This window comes from Heloderma suspectum, chromosome 2 (assembly GCF_057233095.1).
Source record: "Heloderma suspectum isolate Gila_16-S chromosome 2, 16-S_ref, whole genome shotgun sequence".
Classification (NCBI taxonomy): Eukaryota; Metazoa; Chordata; class Lepidosauria; order Squamata; family Helodermatidae; genus Heloderma; species Heloderma suspectum.
The window spans coordinates 299,938,057-299,956,439 of record NC_139459.1 but is presented as its reverse complement, the minus strand read 5'-3'; the positions used below and the strand labels follow the sequence as shown (position 1 = coordinate 299,956,439).

The 18,383-nt window shown below is 41.6% G+C and overlaps 1 protein-coding gene across 13 annotated transcripts in view; it reads right to left on the bottom strand.

The window, feature by feature from the left end:
* Positions 1–14,896, bottom strand: part of CCDC66 (coiled-coil domain containing 66) — a 57,502-nt gene extending 42,606 nt beyond the window's left edge. For 7 of the 13 annotated variants that reach the window (XR_014788528.1, XR_014788527.1, XR_014788529.1 and 4 more), the window contains exons 1-11: positions 14,716–14,896; positions 11,239–11,303; positions 10,158–10,183; positions 8,328–8,763; positions 5,099–5,264; positions 4,601–4,704; positions 3,580–3,707; positions 2,949–3,122; positions 1,691–1,822; positions 671–903; positions 272–356 (exon numbers count right to left, since the gene is read on the bottom strand). Coding sequence is in view for 10 of the 13 variants with exons in the window: in XM_084840042.1 (XP_084696168.1) it covers positions 272–356; positions 671–903; positions 1,691–1,822; positions 2,949–3,122; positions 3,580–3,707; positions 4,601–4,704; positions 5,099–5,264; positions 8,328–8,763; positions 10,158–10,183; positions 11,239–11,303; positions 14,716–14,726 (1,560 nt within the window). In the remaining 3 variants the exon portion in view is untranslated. The remainder of the gene's footprint in view (positions 1–271; positions 357–670; positions 904–1,690; positions 1,823–2,948; positions 3,123–3,579; positions 3,708–4,600; positions 4,705–5,098; positions 5,265–8,327; positions 8,764–10,157; positions 10,184–11,238; positions 11,304–14,715) is intronic. The other 6 variants (XM_084840043.1, XM_084840045.1, XM_084840050.1 and 3 more) reach the window with 5 other exon arrangements.
* Between the last annotated feature and the right edge of the window lie 3,487 nt (positions 14,897–18,383).

Genomic DNA, 18,383 nt, shown 5'->3' with positions numbered 1-18,383 from the left:
ACCTGAGAAAAACTCAGCTGCAACATCCCAATGAAAGAAAGGTAAAGAAAGGTAACTTTTCCTTGTGGTGCTTCAGGTTATGTTTAAGAAAAGAAAAGCAATTTGTTATGGTCCTAACCACAATCCAAGCCTAACTACATCAGTGTGTTTCCTCTCACTTGTTCAGTTTTTTGTTCGTGGGGGGTTTCAGATATTAATATTTTCACAATCTTTGCGGCAAAACAGAAAATAAAAAAAGGAGTAACACTACATCAACACGTAGTGAGTCTACCTGATGTTCTAATTGTTTTTGCCGCCGCCTTTCTCTTTCCTCAAGTTGAGCAGGATCCAAAAGGGCAGTCATGGAACGAAGGAAACTATGAACAGAAAAGCATTTAGAGACACACATTATTATTTACATGAACATATCAAAGTACTGTGTAAGGACCCTATGACATTTCTCCACATCAGCTGTTATATTCACAATAATTTTGCACAATGTTTTTGTTCACTGATCAGCAATTTCAGTGCAGTAAGACAAATCTGAAGAAAATTGTACATGCGTACAGAACGCTAAAACCAAAACAAATGTATTGAGCGCAAAGTCTCCAAGGAACAGACAACATTATAAAATATTATGCTAATGAAATGCTGGCAGCAAGTTGACTGGAAAACTGAGGGGGACATTCACCTGGCTTTCTGATTTGGCTCTGAAATACTGTTTCCCATTGCTTTTCCTGAGATCTCCACCTCTGTAGGTGTAAAAGCTGTAGGTGTAAAAGCAGTCTGGTCCTGAGGTTCAAGGGAAAGGTATAAAGCTTCGGGTTGCTTTTTATACGTTGTATTTAAAGGGCATTGTGAAAAAGAGTTAGCATGATTCCTGAAAGAATCAAAATGCATTGTCCATTTGTCATGCTCTTCACCCTAAAGAAGCAGGAACAAAACATTTACATTTAATTTTATGCCTAGGTTTTCTGCCATAAATTCCTCAAAAACAGCAAACACCATAAATTACTTCCTGTAAATGCATGGATTATAGAAATATTTTAAGATCATTGCTATTTTAGATGCAAGTCCTTAAAGAGCAAGACTTGCATTTTTAGGTTCACTGGACAAGACACAAAGCTACTGAATGTGCACAAGCAAATCCCAAAGAGTATAACAGAACTTTGCATGCTCCATACTTCTTAACATTTTCCTTAAATGCTCTCCTATTGTAGTATCTAAAAGAAAGCATTGGGCTGCAAGTTAAGCTTATTTACTTGGAACTAAGACCCACTATTTTCAGTAGGAGTTCTGAGTGCTATTTTTCTTGCTAGAAAGGCAGGGTACAAATCATATAAATAAATGTGCACAGCTCTGTAGTATGAGGCTGTTTGTACAATCCTCAAGCAGGAGATATTTTTTTTGCTCCTTTGAGAGACGGCGGGATATAATGAAAATGGATAAATAACAGCTCACCCTCCTCCCTACATAGCCCAGGTAACATGCAACACAGGGGCTTACGCACAATACACACACACACACACGTGCACACACACAGATATAAATACATAAGGCAGAGTAGAAATGGCAATGTGCACCCACATGACAAAAACAAATGTTATTTCATTTCTTATTAGATGAGGGGAAAAACCTGTTCCTCAAACTGTTAATTCATTTTAAAACTATTACTTTTTTATTTCAAATTACACTTCATAATCACAGCTACCTTGGATAAATTATATTTTTCTTCTATTTTTCGTAGTTTGTCAGCTTCTTTTTGTTTATCAAGCTCTTCAAGCCACTTTTTCTGTTGTTCACGTTTGACAGCACTAAATGGATGCTCTACTGGTGTTGCTTCCTAAAAGAAGAAGACATGTTTTATTTCCATTAACCCTTTACTTTATTCAAACATATGTACACGTCTCCTGTACCTGTATAAAACATCCCATTTTTGAAGTGTAAAGGATGAAGATGAATTCAGGTGGATTCATTCAGCCTTTGCACTACAAAAATGGGACACTTCATCCAAATACAGCAGACATTCAAACCCACGTTGAATAATCACAAGCCGCTACGAGCAGACTGGATTCTGCAGTATTCTAAACCCATGCTGACATTTCTATGCACAGGTCTTGCTATTTATGGTGCACATGGAACATAGGGTCCCAACACTGGATGAAGACCTTGTCACTGTGGACCATAGTTACTGGATACACATCACATGTGCACTGAATCCTTAAGAAACAGCTAAAATCCATATGCATTTTATAAATCACACTTTGCTGGTTCACAATAAATCCATATTAAAAGATCTGTTTGGCTAGTGCATTATCTACCTTCTAGAAATGCAGATAAAATCTTATAAAATATAGTTCAGGCAACAGACTTTTCCCACACCACATTTCCTTAAGACTTTTTTTAATGGTTCCCTATATAGCATCTCATGCCATTTTATGTAACTGGAATAAATGACATCTTTCTTTAATTTACTTGGAGTGCTCTAGAACTAGTACTGTCTTGGTACCCACATCAAGTTCCAAAATTTTAAGAATGGCTTCTTTTCAATAACGAAGCTCAAGCGCTACATCCAACATTCTACCACACTACTGTTTGTTCACTATTGTTTCTTTTGTGTATATAATTGGAATGTACCTAAAAAGTTTAACGTCAAACTAAAACTAGAATTCAACGCAAAGTGTGCCCGAAAATCTATTTTTTCTTAGACGGGACAAGAGGACAGGAGGCAAAACATTACAACCTCTAAAGAGTTCCACATGACATATTAGGCTCTGTTTCTGATCCTTTGTAGGTTAACCAATCCTACCATTGCCCTTAAACTGGATATCCTATGCCTATGGCATCTCTGAATGTTGCCTGCCCAGCCAACCACTTGAAAACTGCCACAGAAGGGCATTCCATAAGCAGAGTAATACACTGACATTTAAGGCTTCAAAACACAAAAACACTGCACTGTAAATTCTTACCCCTAACACAAAGGCTGTTCGAATAGCAGCTGGTAAGTCAGGAGAACTGAAACTAGAGAACTGTCCAGTTTGGCCACTTGAAACACTGGGTGAAGCTTCACTAGCCTCAATGGTTAAACTTCCACAAGTGTGGATATCTTCCATCGCAGCACTCAAGTCATCTGAAAATGTCATCTACAAACAAAGTATCTTGGTGATTTCAAACAAAGTGCTTTTTTGCATTGGTGTTAAAATGTAAACACAATGTTTTATACAATTACATATTATGCAATTACATTTGTCCAGTAAGAAAGCAACCACCTCCCGTATTAGACATCAAAATTAATTCTAGGAGCCTTTGGCAGAGGATATCCCAAGGATATCACTGTTTCTTTAGGATGGGCCTGTAAAGATGTTTGGAACAGAGTGTGGAACCAAATGATCTGCCTAATCATAAAAGCAGTACGAATGCATGCCTACTGGTGGGGCTGGGAGTGGAAGAACAGCAGCAATAAAACGCAAAAGAGTTAAATGCAGACATCTATTTTCACTAACAGCATAGTGTGGAATTAGAATATAAATAAAAATATCAACTTTTTATAAGCAATGGATGCATTAAACAAAATGGTTCTTTTAATTTTTTTTTTTTTACCTTAGCTTGATCAGCCATTAGCACTTTTTCTGAGCAGCTTTTTCCTGTATCAGTTTTCTGCCATGGGTGAAGTTTTGACTCCGTTTCCAAATTTTCTTTGAGCTTCTTCTTTAAAGCTATCTGTTCGTCTTTTAAAAACAGAAACAATTGGTGGAACTACTCTTTGCCTACATGAACCTAGGCGAGTCTCAAGCTAGTGTGCTTTCCTCATCCCCTCTCTCCTCTGGCACAGCCATGAGGAGATCTGAAGCTCTCTTCCCATTTTTATTAGCTACAGTTCAGTGTTTTGTCCAAACCTTAAACCATGACTATGGTTGTGAAACAAACCAGCTTCATCAATCATGGTTTTGAGTTGGCTTGTTTCAAACAAAGCATAGTTAAGAATAACCAGTTTGACGATACAACAAGCTGCAGTTAATAAAAAATGGAAGCGAAAGCGTTTTAACTCCTCCTTGTGGCTGCTTTAGAAGAGGGAGCATGCAAGCCTAGGTTTATTGTGATTTCCAAGTGCAACCACTAAATATAAATAAATACATTGGCATAAGCAATAATATGAGGCCTTAAAAATCCACAGGATAATAATAGTGTCAGATAAGAAAAAAAGCTTTTATCAGCCATTGAAAATAGATGTTCGTTCTAAATTAAAAAACGTTCACCAATAGAAATTGCAGAGAATGTGGTAAGTAAAGGGGGAAAATCTACTTGGAGTAGATCCATTGAAATGAACGGGATTTAAGTTAGATTAACATTGGATACATCCCCTTAGTTTAAATACTGACCACTGAAGTTTGTATTAATTTTATTTATTTAATTTCTATACCACCCAATAGCCAAAGCTCTTAATATAGTTATATAAAATTAATAACACAAAAAACAGAACTACCCTATAAAGCTTCGGTTGTGGATTGATCATAGTTTACCACTTTATATACATTTAACTGAAGTAACAAAGTATTTACATAAAAGATGCCTATTTAACAATCAGTTGTCTAAAATATAAATGCAGCCAATTACACTCTACCCAGTTCCTTCTTCCATTGGGACTTCTTAGCATCCAACAGGGTTTTATCTCTCTCTCTTTCTCCCAAAGTACTAAACATGTCAGCTGGTTTCCATGAATTCCTGCTGAAGAAAATTAGAAGAGTTGTTTAAATCTAAGGTTAAAAGAACTACTAATTAGTAATGACAGAATCAGGGATGGAAGGAGACTATTAACGTAGGTTCATCCTGTTGTATTCTTTAAAGTTTTGCCTGCCTGCATGGTAAAAGAATCAGAGACCGAAGCTGTCTTCCTATTTTGTACAGGAGAGAGCAAGTGTCTTCTCTAATAACTCCCTCCTGAAGAAACAGATTAGCAGAGCCCTTCTAACCACAGAAAGCAGATCGTGGATCCAACTCTTATAGTATGCAAGGGCCTATCCTCCACCTACCCTGCTTATGGTAATATTCTCTTTCAAAAGCATTCATATCATTATAAAGTCAAACTAATCTGAAATTTTAGTTGATAAGAACTACATACATGATTGCTTTCTGTTCAGCATGCTTGGATGTTCCTTGTTTTTTGTTTGAAATGAAACTACTTTCACTTGGAACAGATGGAACTTCACCAGCCTTTTGGAGTAATCCCATTATGTTTTCCTCTGGAGTCTGATCAGCACGAGTGTTGCTACCTGCACTCTTTGAAACTAAAAAGAAAAAAAGGGCTCTTTAAAATTAATGCTACAGTAGATTTTCCTTGTGTCCAGCATAAAACCCTTTAAAGAAGCAGTAAAAGCCAGCTAAATTATACTAAGACCCAGTATACTAAATTATCCTTTCTTTGATAAAGGGTTATACTCCTAAGTTACTGCTGTGATTCCCAATCTACTTGTGAATAAAATGCAGGTGCATTAATCTGTTTCCGAAATATTCAACTTACTTATGTTTGTGGTTGAATTCACACTTTTAAAACACTGCCTGGATTTAAATTGCAACATTCACACACATTACAATCTATCGTGAATGGCATACACATTTTGTCACAATAAAAACAAATGGAGGCATAATTTTCCCTGTTGCTGCTTCCATTTATTGTAAAAAATAAAACATATAAATACAACTGGCTATTTAAATACCTGTATATTTTCCAATAAAACTCTGCAAAGTACGAAACAACTTTAAATCAACTTAGACTTGAGAGCAGACACAAATGCAGGTCTGATGCTATTTTTTATCACAATTGAAAAGTATTATTATGCCCTGTCAGTGAAATAATAAGGCTAAGTCTGCAAACCAGTAGACTCATTGAACTCAGTGGGATCTACTTCTCCGTGCAGACAATCATTGTAAGACTGCAATCCTACTAGAGAAGTCACTCATTTCCATGGGGCCTGTGTCTGAATGAATATGCTTACTGACTGCATTGTAAGATGACATTTCCAGTCTTTTGTCCTACTTAGCAAAGCTGTGTGTGTTAAAAAGCACAGTGCATATTAGCTAATGCTGGGAACCTGAAAGTATCTAACTTGCCTAGCAAATTATAGCAGCGGTTCCTATAGACAAGAGTGCTATTTTAAAATGGTTACATCAAAATGGAGAATTCAGATGAATTTAAATAACTCGAGAAAGCAGGCTTCTATTATATTGTGAATGAGCACAATGCAGATTACATTCAAAATACACAATCAGATGTGATGTCATTAAAGGGAAAGACTCCACACCAGGGCAGTTAAAAATCAGCAGAAAAGGAGGGTATGCCAAGAGGGAAGGGCCCAGGAGACTCCAGCTTTTCTTGGCTGACTTGTTTCCTTGAACCAGGAAACCTGCTCTTCTCAAGCCACAAGGATGGTAGACTTTTCTATCATGCCATAACACCGGCCAGAGTTACAAAATTCATTCTTGCTACACTTAGGGTGCAATCCTATCCGGATAGTCACCAGCCTACAAAATCAGAGGCTGCCAACTATCCTATGCAGGGCGGCTGAGCACAGAAGGGATCCACTCCTTCGTGCTCTGGCCTCCCCGCATTTTTGCCTAGACTGGCGATTTCGCCCATCTAGGTGCAGCTTCAGGCGGGGGAGGGATGGAAGGGGCCTGGCGACCTGATAGGAAGCGGCATAAAGCAGCTTCTGCAGTCTCCTCCCCTTCCCTCCCCACCTCTGGGACTGCCCCGTTTTCCCCGTCTCCGTGTTCCATTTCCAAGCATGGAGACATAGCTGGCATGGAAACAACCACGCCAGCTACGAGGGGATGGGGGAGGGGAGTGTGGTTTCTGGGAACCAAGGTCAGAGCCCGGGCTCCAACCTCAGTTACCAACAACTGAACAATCCTGTGTCAGCCTAGACAGTGTGTAGTGACCAAAGAATTGCTCCCTTATTTGATGATATTTTTTGCACCATGTTGCTACTTGCTGGCATGAAATGCCTGCTAGCTGTGACAAATGTTAACTGAGCTTGATGTTACATAGAAAATTGGAATTAGGGTGAAAGATAAAGAGTGAAAAATTTACAAGATGCTTTTCATGTAAAAAAGATATAAGTTGGCAAAATATGGAGATTAGAATATTGCAAGAGGATATAATAAAGGATGTCAGCACATGGAGAGATTTTTAGGAAGTGCTTTATGTTGTTCTGTTCTTTTCCACAAAATGAGTTCAGGCTGCAGTCCTATACACACACTTTCCTGGGAGTAAGTCCCATTGGATTCCCTTTGAATTCAATGTGACTTACTTCAGAATAGACATGCATAGGATTGCATTGCCAGAGGCTCAGTTCAGACACCACGCCTAAACCAAGGTTTGTGCTAATCAGAGTTTGGAACTCAAAGCATGGTTTGAGCTTTGCAACATTCACACATAAACCATGGTTTCTCTGCCTTCATTTCCAACCTTTCTGCTTTCAGCTTCATAAATTCAGTCCAGCCTCCCTGATGCAGCAGCTCAAATATTTCAGCAGACTTCACCATAGTTTGACAATTGGCATGTTGTCTGAATTCAGCTAGTTATTTAAAGATGCTTTTGCATTGTAATTGTCCATTTCCTCTATACAGAAACACAGACTCCTAGCTATAACTGGACACTGTCTTCCAGTCCATGTTGGAGGTTATATCAGTGTTCCTTCCTGGAGACAGACAATTAAAGTTCAGCTAGCTTGATAAACATACATGAAGGAAGTACTGATTGAAGACCTAGTTTGGAACATGGTAAAAATGTGTGGGCATCAAGATGTAGCAAATTTTCACTGTCCCAGCTTAGTGGGAGAATTGTCTTCTGGTATAATTAATACTAGCATGTGTCACCACAGGGTGCTAGGAACTATTAATACACCAAGCAGGTTTATAAGCAACTCACTACTCACTGACTTCTGCCTACCCCCCTCCTGAGGAGGATGTGTCTGTACTGCGTGAAAAATATGCATTTTCTAAATATGTGGACATGATCAATCAGTCTTCCACATTAGGACCCTTTAAGGGCATATAATAACAACAAGAATCATATGGGATTGGAATCTAAATTTACAAGAAATCTAACTATTTTTTTCTAAGCTCAAACAACTCCAAATATATATTTACTAAATATATATTATGGCTATGAATACAAGGGCCAGTGAAAAACTATTCAGCAATAAAGGAATTTTCCCATTTTTATCCCAATAGTAGCTTATTTGATCATTTAATTTCAGTGTAAACCTCTCCCTATTTCCAAAGCATCTGCCTTTGTTTAAAGCTACTAGGAAAATAATTTGGTTCTTAGTAGAAGATAAATATCTTACTTGTTTTTTCCTTCTTTTCATCTCGAAGCTGGGAGACTCCTTTGGTTCCTTCTTTTACAGCCATCAAAATCTGTTCAAGCTGCTGTTGTGTCAGACATACCAAATTGTCTCGTAGATCCTCAACAGAAGGCTTTTTAAGCTTCTTGTTGGACGCCAAAGGTTTCTTAACTGACATTCCAGTGTTATCAGGCTTACCAGTTGTGCTGTCTTTTTGGATAATAAAAGCATGATCTTTATTGCAGGGTTCCTTTGGTGAATCCTTAGTCAATATCAAAGTCTCGGGAGTTTTACCACCTTTTGTCACAGAAAGTCTTGATCCAGTTTTGTGTTTTGTTGAACATTCATTCTTCTCGCAGGAAGTTTGCACTGATTTCAGAATATGCCCATTCTGTTTTGCTCTCAATGTATGCTTTAAGATTTTGTTTTTATTACACATCTGTTAAAACAGTAATGATTTACCTATTATAATCGCCTCTAGTCTATAACTTGAAACTGCTCACCTAACCATGCCAATGAAATTACTTTTTAGTTGTCCCAGCTTTGGAAGTAGGACAATTCTTGCATAATTAATTTTAAGAATATAAGCCTATTTTAAAAGGAGCTGTACTGGTGGAACACAAAAGGTTTAAGCAGAAGTTCCTTTATTTGATCTCTCTCATCTCGATACTAAAAACTAGGGGTGGGCACAGAAGTCAATATTTGATTCAGGCCCCACTTTGGATAGTGGGCAGATTCAGCTTGGACCACTCTGGAAGAGAGCCATAGAACCTTTCTTCAGAAATTCTTGCTTTATGTCTCCCCACTGAATATCATAGGGAATTGTGAGAGGGAGGGGAGCCCACACCCCCACAAAGCACCCCATAGGCAATAAGGTCCTTGGCGTGGGTAGCCTTAATCCCCAAACCACCACCTTGGGGGGGGGGTATAGGCTTTTTTTTCTATCCTATGCAAACTAAAGGAGACATCAATCTCTCCACTGGTTTGCGTACCACAGAAAAAAAGCATCTGCAACTTTGAAAATGACTGCCTCATAGGGGAAAAATAAAGTCTGTGTATCCCTGAAAATGGATATGGGGGAGGGAGCCAATCCTTCACCAAGGACTCTTGGCAATATGGTACTTGGTAGGGTGTGGACCCCGCCTCACCCCCTATTTTGTGGGCACATAGATTGTATTTCCCCCCTTTGATGGCTGCCCTAATATGCACTTTTCAGAGCAGCATCAGTGCCAACAAGGACTGATCTGAAGGTGTGTATATCAGGGCAGCTGGCGAAGCCTCGATGCCCGGGAGACTGCTCTGAAGGAATGCATCAGGGCTCTGACAGCTGCCTTGAAGCACTCTGAAGCTCCCAAGCAGTCCAAAATTCAGGATGAGCCCATTCATGTGAGAGCAAAAACAAACCAACCCATATCAGCTAAAATAAAAGCAACGTGTAAGATCTTCACCTGACAACAAAAGATATCAAGGCCAGCACCAGGCCCTATCGCAGGTCATTACCTGCCTCACCTGATGGCAAGGGGACCCAAAGAAGGACCACCAAGGAAGATCTTAATAGCTGGGCACACGTTCATATGAGAGAAAGTGGTCCTTAAGTACTCTGAACCCAAGCCATTAGGGCTTTAAAGACAAAGACCTACAATTTTGCTGTGAGCTCCATATTGCTCGTAACATTTTCCTGAACTACAGTGGTTTCTAGTGAAATGCAAAATCAGAACAAATCTAGCTACAATTTTCTGCAACAGAAGCACTACAATAAAATGATATCATGGCTCTTATACTACAAGAAGGAGTTAGGTATGGCTATCAGTTTATGGAAAATAGTACACTTACTTTTATGCTTGCTTTGGACTTGCCCACTGTGAAAAATAAACAACAACACAAGCACAAATGAGAACAAGGACTAAGACAATTTCCACTTATTCTAGGGAAAATTATATCAGCTGGAAAAATCTTAGTGGCTGTAAGACTAGATCCTTTGTTTTCAATCATACAAAGTTTATTGAATATACATATTCTGCCCATATAATTCAGTACAACTGGGTGCTTCTGAACTTGGCAAATGGTGATTTGCCACAGTTTGTTAAACACACACACACACACAAGCAAATCAGGATCTGATTCTCATTGGTACAAGGATATATCTTGTTTTCTTCAGTTATGAGCCAGCTTCTTCCTTTGCACCACTGGCACTACTTCACTAGCACTCCAAGAATGCTTATACTTGGCAATGTGACAGAATGTTTCTTTGACTGTTGCAGCACATACCTCCGCTTGCACTGGAGCAGCTAAAAATGAGGAAGAGGTCAGGCTGCCCATATACTTTCTGACTTTCTAATGCAAATATTACTATAGAGGTATATTTTCCCTTTCTCCAAACCTTATTTAAGACAGATTAACTAACACTCTGAAGAAGCTTTAAAAACAGAAATAAGCTCAAAAGAAAAAAAGACCTGAAGTTTCACCAAAAAATCTCCCATAGGAGGTAACATGATATGCTATGGTGAACACAGAAAGCTGCCTTCTACCAAGGGAGACTATTTGTCCATCTAGGCCAGTAGTGTCTACTCTGACTGGCAGTGACTCTCCAGGATTTCAGGCAGAAGTCACCTGCCTGGCTGATCCTATCACCTTCCCATCACCTGCTACCTGATCCTTTGAACTGGAGCTGTCAGCAGGGATTGAACCTGGGACCTTCCGTACGCAAAGCAGGTGCTCTGCCTCTGAGCTACAGTCACTCCCCGATTATTGCGGCTACTGTGTTCACTGGATTGTGGCCAGTGTCTTCAGCATACCCCTATACTGGTAATCAAAACATAGCCATTCAAATAAATTAAAACGTGTGTTGTCATATGTTGTCAAAGTCACTTGGACAAAAGAACACTGTAATACATATAGACAGAAGTAACCATACCACAAGAAGCCAATATCAGCCTAGGTTTTCCATCCAGTATTTCAGTTTCAAGCTTTAAACCATCCCTGCAATATAACAGAAAGTGAAATGTTTCCATAATGGAAATTAACTTGGGAAAAATATGGAGTTTAATTTGTAAATAAGCCAGCAAGGCTGGCTTCTAATTTAAGGCTTTTCACAACAGTAAACAGCGGTTACAGTATGCCTTCTGACATAGGATGTCTTTCCCTCCTCCCCTCGCCCACTTTCAGTTGTTTCTCTTACAACCACACAATCCAATAATAGATTATATAGAAGAGGAATTAATCTGCCATTGTGGAATCACCCACTATCACTGTGGATAGAAAAGATAAATCAGCCTAAGTGGAATGCATATATATTAAGTGGATTTAGATTTCTAACACACTCTATGACTGAGGGTTTGTACAGATAATTATTTTGTGGACTGTTCTGTGCCCTAGGCTCAACCCTACAAAAAGAGGGGGAGCTGTTTATCTTTTAAAAATATTTGACCAGGAATGGGTGATATGTTCTATAATACAGAAAAAAGGGTTTAACTCATTACATTGCCACCACCAACAAACCTGAGCCTGCATGCTTCAAATTATTATTGAATACTGATGCTAGTGCTTTGCTATGGGGAAAGGGATTTTTTTTTCTCTTTTAAAATAGATATTAGCACATATATGGTAACATGCACACACATATGCCCCTTTAAAATGTGTATTTTAACAGGAGGACAAGAGCAGTTCCACATCTCTGAAAATTTACAGCACCATAATCTCAGGCTAGATAACATATATGGTATTTCTTAAGAGACTGTTAACAGTATACAAGTCATTACAACCAAAATATATGGGTGTGAACTGCCTAGAGAGCTTCGGCTATGGGATGGTATAGAAATATAATAAATGAAATGAATGAAATTAAATGAAAATATTTACAAGACAGGAAACTAAGGGTAGAATCCAATTAAAGTCCTACTTAGAGTAGACCCACTGAAATGGATGAGACTTGTTAGTCATGACTAACTTAAGTCCCATTCATTTCAATGGGTCTACTCTAAGGACTTTAATTGGATTCTACCCAAAGGGTTGTATGTAACATTTGTTTGTTTATTTATTTAATAAAATAAAAGGGACGTAAGATATATTAATATTGGACAACCCTAAATAACATGACGGTGAATCCTGGCTATTAAATGCCAGATTATATAAAAAATATTTTGTATTTCTACCAGAAAATGCTTGGTAGTCAAATGCTTCACCTTGGCAGACCACCAAGTATTCTGGGGAGGGGCTGAGAACATGATCATGGAGCCACTCTCGTGGAGGTTGGGAAAGAACAAGCTTGCCAAAAACCACTTCCTTGTGGTGAATAAAAATGGCATACTCGGGAGATCTCTGTACTCCATTTTGTCTGTCCCTGTGTCTCTGTCTGTCTCTCCCTCTCTCAAGGACAGACACAGGAGTCCTTCCACATACACACCCTGCCAGACACGCACTGAGTTTTCCCACTTGGGGAATGCCACAAGTCTTGGTGGCTGCCATCCTTCTGACTCAGGGGAGAGACAGAGAGAAAACGCAAATGCTCAAGTGCCTTGATTTGTTGGTTGAGCCAAGCAGCCCCAAATGAGGCAAGCTGGCTGCTTGTGCTGATCCTGTGCTCAGTCTCTGTGGCACTTGTGGAGTCCGTGCATGAGCTTCCTTTCTCTTTCTCCCTCCAGACTAAGACTTCTGGACATAATTCTTAATCCAGGGAGTGGAGGAAAAAGGGAATAGTCACATATCAGTACTGCGGAAACAACTGATTCCCTTTCTCTCTTGGGAGGAGGGGAGAAGAGAGAAGTGAATTACCAGCAGAGGCTCTGAGGAACAGATTGGAGATTGGGCAATTGTCCTCTATTTCTTTTTATTTGCAAGTCTAGGTCAGACACAGAAGCTAGGCCTTATATAGGGCCCCAGTTAAACATCCCCTGGAATTGTTCCTAGAAATCTAAAGAAAGCTATTCTTACTCTTCTATAGATAATTTATGTACAGCACATTGCACCAATAGGCAAACCTTGAAGTTATAATGGCATAAATGTCATCTGGCCTGACAAATCTAAGAAAAATGTCTAGTCTTCTTAGCAGATGGAAGTAGTAAGAAGCACCATGTTGTAACTTGAAGAGCCAGACACAGGTTGAATCTAGTAACATCTGAAAGCTGTAGGCCAAAGTACCTCCTCCATCCCTTGGAAAATATTTTGAGAACTGTTTAGCTACATCTCATTTACATGCTCTAAAGTTCACGTCATGGGGTATATGGGCAGAATATTTTTATTCTATAAAATAGAGAGGTTCATTTCCATTTTGGATAGGGATGTTTTACAAAAACAAAGAATGTCAACAAGACATTCAACTAGCTGATACTAGAGGATGATATTCATGAACCCTAGCGTTTATGCCTCTTGCCACTGAGACAGCTAACTCAGGCAGCAGATTCTGGGGCAGGGTGGCAGCTTCTGACCATTTCTCTCAAGTCCCCTAAGCTAGCCTGTTGCTCCTAGCTGTGGTGGAGGAAGCTGTCCCATCATGTGTAATGGATGGGGGACGCCATCTTGTCCTTTCCCTCGGGCAATAGAATGTCTTGGGCCAGCCCTGTTTGCGTCCATATAATTAGGGTTGCCAACTGACCAGAAAACAATGCCTTGGTCTGCTCCTGTGCCTTGAACATCAGCCCAGAACATCAGCAAACAACATTTTTCACCCCATAGACAAAAGCATTTCCATGGGTTCATTGCTGCTGATCCACGTTATTTGTGGCTGTTTAGAAACACAGCCACAAGGACTTGTTCAGAAGTTGGCACCCTTACATATAACAGCCTCCGTCCAACCGCACTGCTAGACTTGCTGTGCCATCACAACAATTTCTGGGACGGTACTGCTAGCCATATCTTAAGATCAAAGCAAGCATTTTCCAGGTTGAACATACTACAGAGGGGAGGGGGGAGAGGAATAATGCACGAGACCCTGAAGATCACACATCCTTTGCTCAGGTACACATAGATTTTGACATGCAGAGTCTAGCCACAGAATAACGTTTGCGGCAGGTCTTTCAACTTCCTAGGAAGCCACGTATGTATGAAGGCAGCCTTCCATCCGGGCAGATCTCCTGCATTCAGGGAATCCGCTCAGGGGTCAGGTAAGGCGGTTCCGCCTCGTGCCACCTCGGAGAGATTTACAAGGAAACCTCTCTGCTCTGGTGATCACAGCGGGGGAGCCACTGACATTACAGTCCAGCCTTCCCCAAGCTGTCACCCTCCAGATGTGTCGGACAACTCCCATAATCTGTGCTGGCTGGGGGATTATGGGAGGTGTAGTCCGACACATCTGGAGGGCGCCAGCTTGAGGAGGAAGGCTGCATTAGGCACACAAGGCGAGGCGGCTCGGCGCAGACAGCGGGGGTTCAGCCGCGCCGCGTCTCCGCTTCCTTACCCCAGATTCATGCTTCTTCCTCTGCTCTGGACTGGCACAGCAGCCCGTCAGCGAGCGCCTCGGCGCAAAGACAGCGACAGAAAAAGGAGCAGCAGCAGCAGCACAGGGCAGCTCTTGGGGATGCTGAGGCTGGACCGATCCCTGCTTAATGTGTGTACGTCGGTTGCTGCCACCGCACAATGAGAGGGGAGCCGATAGGTCTGTCGGGGCCCCGGTCCTTTCGCCAATGAGCTCCGCTCACACTGAGCGGGTAGCGCGGCCTGTCTGCAAAGCATTGTGGGAGTTGGAGTCCAGCCGAGTCTTTGAGTCTCCTCTCCCTCCCGCCCCCGTTCGTCCCGCCCTCCAGTGGCGCGCGCGCCGCCCCTTGACCGGGCGGGTGGAAAATGCCGTTAGAGGCGCCTTCGATGCCTTTGAGGAGGTCGTGCCTGGCTGGACGTTGTTCCGAAGCGGGTTCGGGTGAGAGAGCGTCTCGCTCTCGCTCAGCGGCTATTCGACCTCTTTTCCAGAGTCACTTAGTCCCACTTCCCCAGTCTCTCTCTCTCTCTCTCTCTCTCTCACACACACACACACACACACACGCACACTCTGGACGCGTTAGAGAGAGAGAGAGAGAAATTACATCTTTACCGGTGTTAGGCAAAGTCTCGAAAAGGCTCTGTTACCTGTCGTTCGAATAAATAAACCACAAAATAGGGAAAAAAGAGGCCGAATCTGACAGCAGTATATCCACCACGTGCACGCATGGGTTTTCATGCCTGCACTGTGTGCGTGTGTGTTTTAAATTATTAGTTGTTGTTTAGAGCAGCTTGTCTGATAGAAATCCATCTTTCTTCGGTGCTGTCTTCCCCTAAGGGTGGTTTTACGGCTCAAGATTGCTTGAGAATATTTGTGACCACAGATTTGGTTTGGCACGTGTCTGTCTGATACATGCTGTTTCATAGAATCATAGAATCGTGGGGTTGGAAGGGGCCTACAAGGCCATCGAGTCCAACCCCCTGCTCAGTGCAGGAATCCAGGTCACAGCATCCCTGACAGATGGCTGTCCAGCCGCATCTTGAACGCCTCCAGTGTGGGAGAGCCCTCTGCCTCCCTAGGTAATTGGTTCCATTGTCGTATTGCTCCAACAGTTGGGAAGCTTTTCCTGATGTTCAGCCGGAATCTGGCTTCCTGTCACTTGAGCCCATTACTCTGTGTCCTGCAGTCTGGGATGATCGAGAAGATATCCTGGCCTTCCTCTCTGTGACAACCTTTCAAGTACTTGAAGAGTGCTATCATATCTCCCCTCAGTCTTCTCTTCTCGAGGCTAAACATGCCCAGTTCTTTCAGTCTCTCTTCATAGGGCTTTGTTTCCACTGCCCTGATCATCTCTGTTGCCCTCCTCTGAACCCTCTCCAGTTTGTCTGCATCCTTCTTAAAGTGTGGTGTCCAGAAATGGAGACAGTACTCTAGATGAGGCCTAACCAGTGCTGAACTAGTTAGTAGTGAACTAGTTAGCAGTGCTGAACTACTAGGGGAACTAGTACTTCCTGGGATTTGGAAACTATGTTTCTATTAATGCAGCCCAAAAGCTCATTTGCCTTTTTTGCAGCCACATCACATTGTTGGCTCATATTCAGCTTGTGATCGACAACAATTCCAAGATCCTTCTTGCTTGTAGTGTTGTTGAGCCACGTATCCCCCATCTTGTAACTGTGCATTTCATTTCTTTTTCCTAGGTGCAGAACTTGGCATGTATCCGTATTAAATGCCATTCTGATGTTTTCTGCCCAGCGCTCCAGTCTATCCAGATCACTTTGAATTCTGTTTCTGTCTTCCAAAGTATTAGCTATCCTGCCCAAGTTTGTGTCATCTGCAAATGTGATCAGCATTCCCTGCACCTCCTCCTCCAAGTCATTCATAACAATGTTGAAGAGCACTGGGCCCAGGACTGAGCCCTGCGGTACCCCACTCGTTACCTTTCCCCAGTTTGAGAAGGTCCCATTGATAAGCACTCTTTGAGTCCGATTCTGTAGCCAACTGTGGATCCAGTGGATCGTTGTTTCATCTAGTCCACTTTGAGCTAGTTTGCTCATCAGGATATCATGGGGCACTTTGTCAAAAGCTTTGCTGAAGTCAAGGTATATGATGTCTACAGCATTCCCACAGTCCACAAGGGAGGTGACTTGATCAAAAAATGAGATCAGATTCATCTGGCAGGTCTTGTTTTTGACAAATCCATCAAAAGTTTAGTGTTGTGTATGCTGCTTTGTGAGGGCATGGCTTGGAAAAGTGGTCTAGAAGTGCCTTAAATAAATAAATAAAACCAAACTCCATTTCCTGGGCAAGATCTATCCCAGAAGTTTCACCTATGGCCCTTTCATCATTATGTAAAATTTAAAATTCATTCAGCAAGTAGCACCCTTTGTAAGAGATGTTTGGAAAACTGCTGCAAATTTACTCCAGATCAGCTAAAACAACAACATGCTACAACAGGCTACGTGGAAATTATACAGGGAACAGAATAATTACCATTCATCACAGAAACTATAACATCATTAAATAAATTAGCAAAAACTATGCTACCAGCAGCACAGCATACTCAGGGAGGTCAACTGTGCAAACACCCATGATTTAAACTTCAGCCAACACCACAGCAATATAATTATTAACAACAACAACAGTATATGTATATCCTTTTCAAACATAATGGTTCTCAGAACAATTCACACCAATAAAATTAGATTTATAGGCAGATGATATCAAACCAATGGTATCCTGCGGCTCCTGGCTGGCTCCCCTGAAAAGTGAGTGGGGGGAAAGGTGCTTCCCTGAAAGGGGTTGCTAGGGAAGCAGAGACCATTTCGCCAGATCACCATGTGTTCCTGCTGCCTCTGCTGCTGCTCTAAACAGAAGTATCGATGGCTCCCTCCCACCACAAAGAACTCATGGAGGCAGTGGCTGTTGGAGACACTGTGGGGGACAGCAACTTATAAAGTGTTTACAGTCCTGCTGGTGTCGCTGCATCACAAGGTCTGCAGTGATGACCATAGGAAACCACCACCACCCTTCCTGAAACAAGGTGCTAGGTTTATGGTTAGCAGACAGATGTTTTCAGTTTATGGGAGCAGGCTTCCTCACCTAGGCTGATGCCCAACTGGTGTTGTTCCTGGTTCTGCTCCCTGAAATGGGGTGGCAAAGGAAGATCCGTATGTTCTTCGGTGTCCTCTTCCCAGCCTCCCAGATGTTCCTGCTGCCACTCCTGCTACTGCTCTCATGTTCATGTGCTACAGCTATTTTTAACCAGGACAGAAATATCAGTAATCTCCACATGAATTAATTTCTGCACCTCCGCAAAACCTAGAAAGAGAGCACATTTTTAATTTATTATTATCTGTTTGAAGTATTTTTATGCTGCTCCCCAGCCAAAAAGGTGCCCGGAGTGGCTGAAGGTAAAGGTGTCCCCAGCCAGTTGTGTCCGACTCTAGGGGGTGGTGCTCATCTCCATTTCTAAGCCGAAGAGCCAGCGCTGTCCGAAGACGCTTCCGTGGTCATGTGGCCGCCATGACTGAACACCGAGGTGCATGGAACACTGTTACCTTTCCCGCCGAAGCGGTACCTATTTATCTACTTGCAATTTCTTGCTTTTGAACTGCTAGGTTGGCAGGAGCTGGGACTGAAGACGGGAGCTC